General features: G+C 42.2%; 1 protein-coding gene across 1 annotated transcript; it reads right to left on the bottom strand.

Annotated features, from left to right (window-relative positions):
• Positions 1-4,973: 4,973 nt before the first annotated feature.
• On the bottom strand, positions 4,974-7,369 carry LOC128217487 (uncharacterized). Its single transcript, XM_052924644.1, has 3 exons — positions 6,985-7,369; positions 5,241-6,386; positions 4,974-5,011 (listed from the first exon to the last, which is right to left on the bottom strand). Exons 1-3 carry the CDS (start codon positions 7,367-7,369, stop codon positions 4,974-4,976), a joined length of 1,569 nt encoding a protein of 522 aa, XP_052780604.1.
• Between the last annotated feature and the right edge of the window lie 895 nt (positions 7,370-8,264).

Here is an 8,264-nt window from a genome sequence, read left to right as displayed (position 1 = left end):
GGGGGGAGAACTTGGACCCGAGGTAAGGGCGAGTAAAGGAACGACCCCGGACGAGTGGAAACCTTGTCCGCGCGAGGTGAGCTGCGTCACGGACAGGTCGGGGCCCGGGGTATGGGATAGAACTTCTTTGGCTAACGCAAGACCTACAAGGATGATCAAGATTGCAGAACATACAACTATGTCGGTAAGCACAAACTATTCGATGGCATTGTCTATAATTGAAATCGAAGCATTTCTTCTCGGCGAGTTTGCCAATATTGCTTACCACTGCCAAGGACGGACCCATGCAAAGAAGCCACAATTCGTAATCTATTTTTGCGAAGGACAGGCCAGTTGGGTCGGCGGCTAATCTAAGTCTAAACTGCTGGTCATAATCACGCCAGCCTAGGCCGGCGTGCTTTTTGGCAGCTAGCCGGATGCCACGGCCATATTTTAACAATTCCTGAGTCCTGCCCGGATGAGCAGCCAAAAAAATGGACATGTATACTAAGAAAGCATCTGTCCACGAACTGATGTCGTTAATTTTTTGTTGTGCGGACTTGTTGTCAATAATTAGCCGACCGTCCTGGCCTATCATTAACGATTTATTTGACTCCTCGACACCTGATTTAGAATCAATCAAAGAAGAGAATTCTACAAATGCACCAGACACAATTTTATTCTTAATCTGATGCGAGATGTTGCACCCAACATTTGAAAAGACACTTGGCATCTGATTCACTGTGTTATCAATAACCGTTAAAGGCAACGGATCAGAAAGGAAATGTTCCGTACCTGCACCTTGTTCACCGTTCGCGACCGATACCTGCGGAATGCTGATGGGCCCATTCAATGGCTGGAGGCCTTCCAGGGCGGCGGTTTGTAAACCGTTGCCAGCGAGGAATGATGACGCGACCTGAGGTGTGGGTACCCTCCCCGTATTAGCCAAGTCTATGGGCGCTATAGGACCATCATCTGCAAGAGCCACAGTACCGGTAGTCAGCGCCACAGATGCATCAGCTGTAGCCGCGGCTAGACCGGAATTCACCGTCGGGGCTGATGCGGGCACTGCTGCGATTGTATTTGATTTGGGCGTCTGGCCCGTCTGTACTGGAGGGGTCCTCCTTGCCCGCTTAGCGGCCCGAAACTCTTCCACAATATCTCGAAGCGGGAATGCCATCCGGAAAAAGAAAGCAAAATCAATAACCGTCGTCTGACGTATAATTATCAATAAATCCTCAACTTACAAGAACGATTGAAGCGCTTAGCTTCTCTTACTCTAATTTCAATCATAACCATACGTTTTTGCTATATAAAACAACAGACCAAATAACTTGTCAAAATTTTATTTTGTTTTATTTACATTTAAAGTTTGGATTTAATGGCGAGGCTCCATGTTATTTACACAAGCACGAATTCACAAGCATGAACAGCGAACGAAGCAATCTGGTCACCTGCCAACTTGGCGTATTACTGGCGACCGCCCCAAAGGGCAAAGCAGCAGTTTTGAATAGCCCCCACTGGGCTTTACGAGTTTGATTATGAAATAAACTTAAGTATTTGAACGTGAATTCCGTCAAGGTGTACTATGGCCGGAACTCACAAATTAGCATTTTAACTTTAAGTATACTGTCTGTATTTATATAATTCCAATAGCTTAATAAATATCATAATTTACGTGCTGCCGAACGCTAATCACAACTCATAAAGCATTATATACATGACAAACACAAAATATCACGATTTTAATAGGAGCCACGCCGCTGGTAAATTCACGAGTTGTCCATCAAATGAGAGTTTTGGTCCCACGCGTGAAGAATATGCATCTGTGTTTGCGTAGTGGTCAGCGACTTTTCAAATTCGTCGTGGTGGCTTTATACGACCATGGATGTTGTAGCTCTGCTGAAAACAGATATGCAAAACGGGCGCAGACAAATGCACACATGCCGCTATTTATGAACATAACTTTAAACTAATCAAGAGCTAAGAAGCAAAAGGCACGGCAATTGGGTGGGTGGGAGGGATTTTTTCTTAAATAGCAAACCTAGCTCTTAAAAAACTGACCTTTCGGTTCGACTGCCTGAACGAAAGTGAATCGGTGGGGTTGCGCGCTCGATTTAGCGCATGCGCTGAATCTCTTTTTAAGTTTTAACCAATGAAATGCTTTAACGAAATGGCGGGCGCGGGAATCTTTTGATTACGTAATACTGTAAGGCGCCCTCAAGCGGATCTGTTGAATGATTAGATGTGTATTGCTAATGTAAACATAAAGGTGATGAAAACGGGTTGATTATTCTCGATAACAACAGCTATTTTATAGTTAATAGCTGGTATTATCAATAAATCCTCAACTTACAAGAACGATTGAAGCGCTTAGCTTCTCTTACTCTAATTTCAATCATAACCATACGTTTTTGCTATATAAAACAACAGACCAAATAACTTGTCAAAATTTTATTTTGTTTTATTTACATTTAAAGTTTGGATTTAATGGCGAGGCTCCATGTTATTTACACAAGCACGAATTCACAAGCATGAACAGCGAACGAAGCAATCTGGTCACCTGCCAACTTGGCGTATTACTGGCGACCGCCCCAAAGGGCAAAGCAGCAGTTTTGAATAGCCCCCACTGGGCTTTACGAGTTTGATTATGAAATAAACTTAAGTATTTGAACGTGAATTCCGTCAAGGTGTACTATGGCCGGAACTCACAAATTAGCATTTTAACTTTAAGTATACTGTCTGTATTTATATAATTCCAATAGCTTAATAAATATCATAATTTACGTGCTGCCGAACGCCAATGTGAGATTCTAGGTACTAGAAGCGAACTCGCCAAAATATAAGCATAAAGAAATAACACGCATCACAACCCGAAACAGAACTGGGTTTATTATCTTATAAAACAATTCATACTTTAAGGAAATTTTGGCTCGGCAGCAAAAAAGCAACAAGAAAAGGAGCCTCGCATTACTCAGCAACAACTTGAATGAACGGTAAAGCATACCGTAAACGTGTATTAGCGTATCATAAAGCGTCGCTGGACAAAACTGATGATATTTATTTCAATGATTTACCAAGCTGCACACGCAGGACTTAAAGTCGCGAATCAAAAGCGCATTGCCATGCTCGTTCAAGTGGACACCGTCGGACTTCAATTGTTCAGGCGTTATACTATGAGAAATGAAGGAACCCCCAATACCTAATATGGTTTTTTTTACAAAGCCATTTAATCGGCGCCTTACATTTCCCATTGCACGCTTATTACTCGAATAGCGCCATGTTGTTCGAGGCGTTATCTGCGATACTGCGAGAGTAGTTGATGGGAATAAATCTTTAAGCGCTCTTATTACTTTAGCAAAAATTGCCATTAACACTTTAGTAGGATATTGGCCAATGTCATTTCCCCCAATGTGAATAATCATGACATGAGGTAGTCCATCTTCATTAATATGTTTCAAAAACGTGACTTTCCTTACAAGCGCTTTAAGGCTTAGACCTCCATAGCCCTGCCACCAAAAGGCACTATTGGGAATTCCCAGGTTCGCGTCGTGCGATCGGGCGTAGCAAAAGGCATGCCTAATAATTGAAGAACCGACGACCCACACGCGCGTCGTTCTATCTAAATAAGCAAAAAAATAAAATAAAATAATATGTAATATGATGTGATGAACCAAACCTAAAGTAAATTTGGAACCAAATGTATAGTTTCATGCCGAACGTAACGTTTGTAGGCGTCTGACGTCCACCTACCGGCCTCTTTTATCTGTTCCGTGGTGCAACCCACCATAGCGGCGGTTGTGGCTGCCCCAATGCGAAATGAATGTGTGTTGTACTTTGCAAATTCGAGGTTCCTAACAGATAAACATTTTTTTAATACAGAAGAAAACTGTGTGCGTGTAAGAGGAGTGCCATCCATATGACACAGCAACGGGCCGTTAATCTTTGGCCTGCGTGCCAGAAAAACATTTAAACTGTGTACAGGGCAAACACTTTTACCGGTTTTATTGATCTGAATAATATAACCCTTTGACTCTTTATCCGTCTTTGAATTGCGAAGTGTAAGCAATAAATTGCCGTCGCTCGTATATCTTACATCACTAAATGCTAACGTGTGATTTACAACAGACTGTCGTGTTACGGCTAATTCTCCTACGCGGAAGAACCCAAAGAAAGCCAAAGTGTATGCCGCTGTAAATAGGGCACTTTCGTACATATTTATACACATGGATGGGAGTGTTTCAACAATAAGGCATAATAATTGTGCCGTTATTGGAAGTCGCGTTGTATGTGCGCGTGTATTCCTTCCCATGCCTGTTATAATTTTAGTGATTATATAATTTTCGGTGGTATCCGCGAACCCAAAAAGCTTGCATTGGGCACCGATAGCACATTTATAGAGGCGAGCTGTATTGGCGGTTAAGCCATCAAGTGACAAAGATGAGAAAAACAATACCAAATTGTCAACGGATGGAGGCCACAAATTTGGCAATTGATACGTAAGCCTAAAATTAGAGAACCGGTTTAAACCGACTTGATACGACTGTAATGTATTGCCGGACATAGAACAGCCAATTAGTCGTCGAGCCTCATTTCGTAAATCATGCTCTGAAAAAGTGGTGGAATTGGTGCCCTTTCTGCCAAGTCGGGTACCAGCTGGCGAAGGCGCGCCCACTGCTTTCGTGAAATAGAATCAGCGATATTATTAAGTTTTGTTCGAATATGGACAGCCTTAAACAAAATATTATGGCGCATGCATCTTAACACAAAATGTCTGAGAATGTGCATAACGCGTTTGGATTTCGCAGACTGTTTATTGATTATGGCAACTAAAGCCTCGTTATCGATTCGTAAAATTATCTTTTTATTTTTTAGTTCGGGACCCCAAAGGTACAAGCTAAGCAGCACAGGGACCATTTCTAAAAACGTTATGTCTTTCATGACTTCATGTTTGCTCCAGTCAAGAGGCCATGGAAAAAATGCCCAATTGCCGTTTAAGTAACAGCCGCCGCCAAGGTCGGCTCTACCCCCGCTGTCGGTAAAAAGTTGTAAATGTTCGTTTTCCAACCAAGCATTTTCGGGAATGTAACATACCCCATTGAAACTTGTTAAGAAAAACAGCCACATGCGGAAGTCCTCGCGCATTCCTTCTGTTATCCTTATTTTATGAAATTCATGTTTTATACCGGACATTGCATCATAAAATCGCCGCAAAAAAGCTCTGCTTGAACGAATTGCCTGGCCGAAAAAGCAAAATTTACCAGCGAGTGACTGAAGGTCTCGCAACGTTATTTTCTTCCTAGTTATATAGAGCAAAATTAGGGACTTCAACTCTGCGATTTTGTGACGGGGTATTCTAATAAGCATTTGTGAAGAATCAATTTCCAAACCCAAAAAAACTATTACAGTGGAAGGGTCCGTGCTTTTGACATCGTTAATTGGTACACCCAACTGTACACATACTTGATGGAAAGTGGAAAGTAAATGTTGGCAGTTGCCAGTTCCATGTGCCCCGCAAAATATGAAATCGTCCAGATAATGATCAAGTGATGGAATTTTTGAAATGTCTTTTACCAGCCAATGGATAAAGGTCGAAAATGCCTCGAAATAATATGGTGCACAACTGGCGCCAAAAGGTAAATTTAAGTTTACATAAATTTTGCCATCAAATTTAATGCCTAATAATTCGAAGTCTTTAGGTGATATTGGAAGTAGCCGGAATGCAGATTTTATATCACGCTTTGCCATTAACGTTGATCTTCCCAATTTAAATATCATGTCTGCCACTGTGTCAAATTTTGTGTACGATACTGATTTTAATTGACTAACTATGCCGTCATTAACACTACCGCCAGCCCGTGGATAGCTTAAATGAGTGATAAGGCGCCAACCGCCATCAGACTTCGGTACCAAGCCTATGGGAGAAATTCGAAGATTTTTAAACGGTGGACTAATGAACGGCCCGGCCATTCGGCCCTCCAATATTTCTTTTTCCAATTTATCGAAAACTACGCTTGGTCGGAGTTTAGCCGATCGCAAATTTTTTGCATCGATGGGTTCGCGCGACCCTTCAAATCCTAAACTAAAACCAAATCGGAAACCATTCCTTAACAATGTTGCATGGACCTTATCGGGATATCGCTGTAAAAATGCGTCTAAATTTGATGTGTTTATGGGGCTGTAGCCGGGGTACTTAAGACGACGGACGGGGCACGAATCGTTGTTAGTAACGGGGGGAGAACTTGGACCCGAGGTAAGGGCGAGTAAAGGAACGACCCCGGACGAGTGGAAACCTTGTCCGCGCGAGGTGAGCTGCGTCACGGACAGGTCGGGGCCCGGGGTATGGGATAGAACTTCTTTGGCTAACGCAAGACCTACAAGGATGATCAAGATTGCAGAACATACAACTATGTCGGTAAGCACAAACTATTCGATGGAATTGTCTATAATTGAAATCGAAGCATTTCTTCTCGGCAAGTTTGCCAATATTGCTTACCACTGCCAAGGACGGACCCATGCAAAGAAGCCACAATTCGTAATCTATTTTTGCGAAGGACAGGCCAGTTGGGTCGGCGGCTAATCTAAGTCTAAACTGCTGGTCATAATCACGCCAGCCTAGGCCGGCGTGCTTTTTGGCAGCTAGCCGGATGTCACGGCCATATTTTAACAATTCCTGAGTCCTGCCCGGATGAGCAGCCAAAAAAATGGACATGTATACTAAGAAAGCATCTGTCCACGAACTGATGTCGTTAATTTTTTGTTGTGCGGACTTGTTGTCAATAATTAGCCGACCGTCCTGGCCTATCATTAACGATTTATTTGACTCCTCGACACCTGATTTAGAATCAATCAAAGAAGAGAATTCTACAAATGCACCAGACACAATTTTATTCTTAATCTGATGCGAGATGTTGCACCCAACATTTGAAAAGACACTTGGCATCTGATTCACTGTATTATCAATAACCGTTAAAGGCAACGGATCAGAAAGGAAATGTTCCGTACCTGCACCTTGTTCACCGTTCGCGACCGATACCTGCGGAATGCTGATGGGCCCATTCAATGGCTGGAGGCCTTCCAGGGCGGCGGTTTGTAAACCGTTGCCAGCGAGGAATGATGACGCGACCTGAGGTGTGGGTACCCTCCCCGTATTAGCCAAGTCTATGGGCGCTATAGGACCATCATCTGCAAGAGCCACAGTACCGGTAGTCAGCGCCACAGATGCATCAGCTGTAGCCGCGGCTAGACCGGAATTCACCGTCGGGGCTGATGCGGGCACTGCTGCGATTGTGTTTGATTTGGGCGTCTGGCCTGTCTGTACTGGAGGGGTCCTCCTTGCCCGCTTAGCGGCCCGAAACTCTTCCACAATATCTCGAAGCGGGAATGCCATCCGGAAAAAGAAAGCAAAATCAATAACCGTCGTCTGACGTATAAATATTTACAATTTATATATACATATGTATGTGCGTGTTTGAAAACCTCATTCCTCGACAAATTGATCGAGTTCTTGATAAAGTAGACAAAACAAATAAAATAGAAACATTTATTTAATGATTTGAATGTATATGTAATGTTCTGTACTATAATTCATCAACTAACTAAGCAAAACTATTTTAATTCGTTCAACTATTTTTTCTTAAATAGCAAACCTAGCTCTTAAAAAACTGACCTTTCGGTTCGACTGCCTGAACGAAAGTGAATCGGTGGGGTTGCGCGCTCGATTTAGCGCATGCGCTGAATCTCTTTTTAAGTTTTAACCAATGAAATGCTTTAACGAAATGGCGGGCGCGGGAATCTTTTGATTACGTAATACTGTAAGGCGCCCTCAAGCGGATCTGTTGAATGATTAGATGTGTATTGCTAATGTAAACATAAAGGTGATGAAAACGGGTTGATTATTCTCGATAACAACAGCTATTTTATAGTTAATAGCTGGTAATATTTACAATTTATATATAAATATGTATGTGCGTGTTTTAAAACCTCATTCCTCGACAAATTGATCGAGTTCTTGATAAAGTAGACAAAACAAATAAAATAGAAACATTTATTTAATGATTTGAATGTATATGTAATGTTCTGTACTATAATTCATCAACTAACTAAGCAAAACTATTTTAATTCGAACAACTATTTTTTCTTAAATAGCAAACCTAGCTCTTAAAAAACTGACCCTTCGGTTCGACTGCCTGAACGAAAGTGAATCGGTGAGGTTGCGCGCTCGATTTAGCGCATGCGCTGAATCTCTTTTTAAGTTTTAACCAATGAAATGCTTTAACGAAATG

This window comes from Mya arenaria, chromosome 14 (genome assembly GCF_026914265.1).
Source record: "Mya arenaria isolate MELC-2E11 chromosome 14, ASM2691426v1".
In the NCBI taxonomy this organism is placed as follows: Eukaryota; Metazoa; Mollusca; class Bivalvia; order Myida; family Myidae; genus Mya; species Mya arenaria.
The sequence above is the reverse complement of the archived record's forward strand: the minus strand, read 5'-3'. Positions and strand labels throughout refer to the sequence as shown.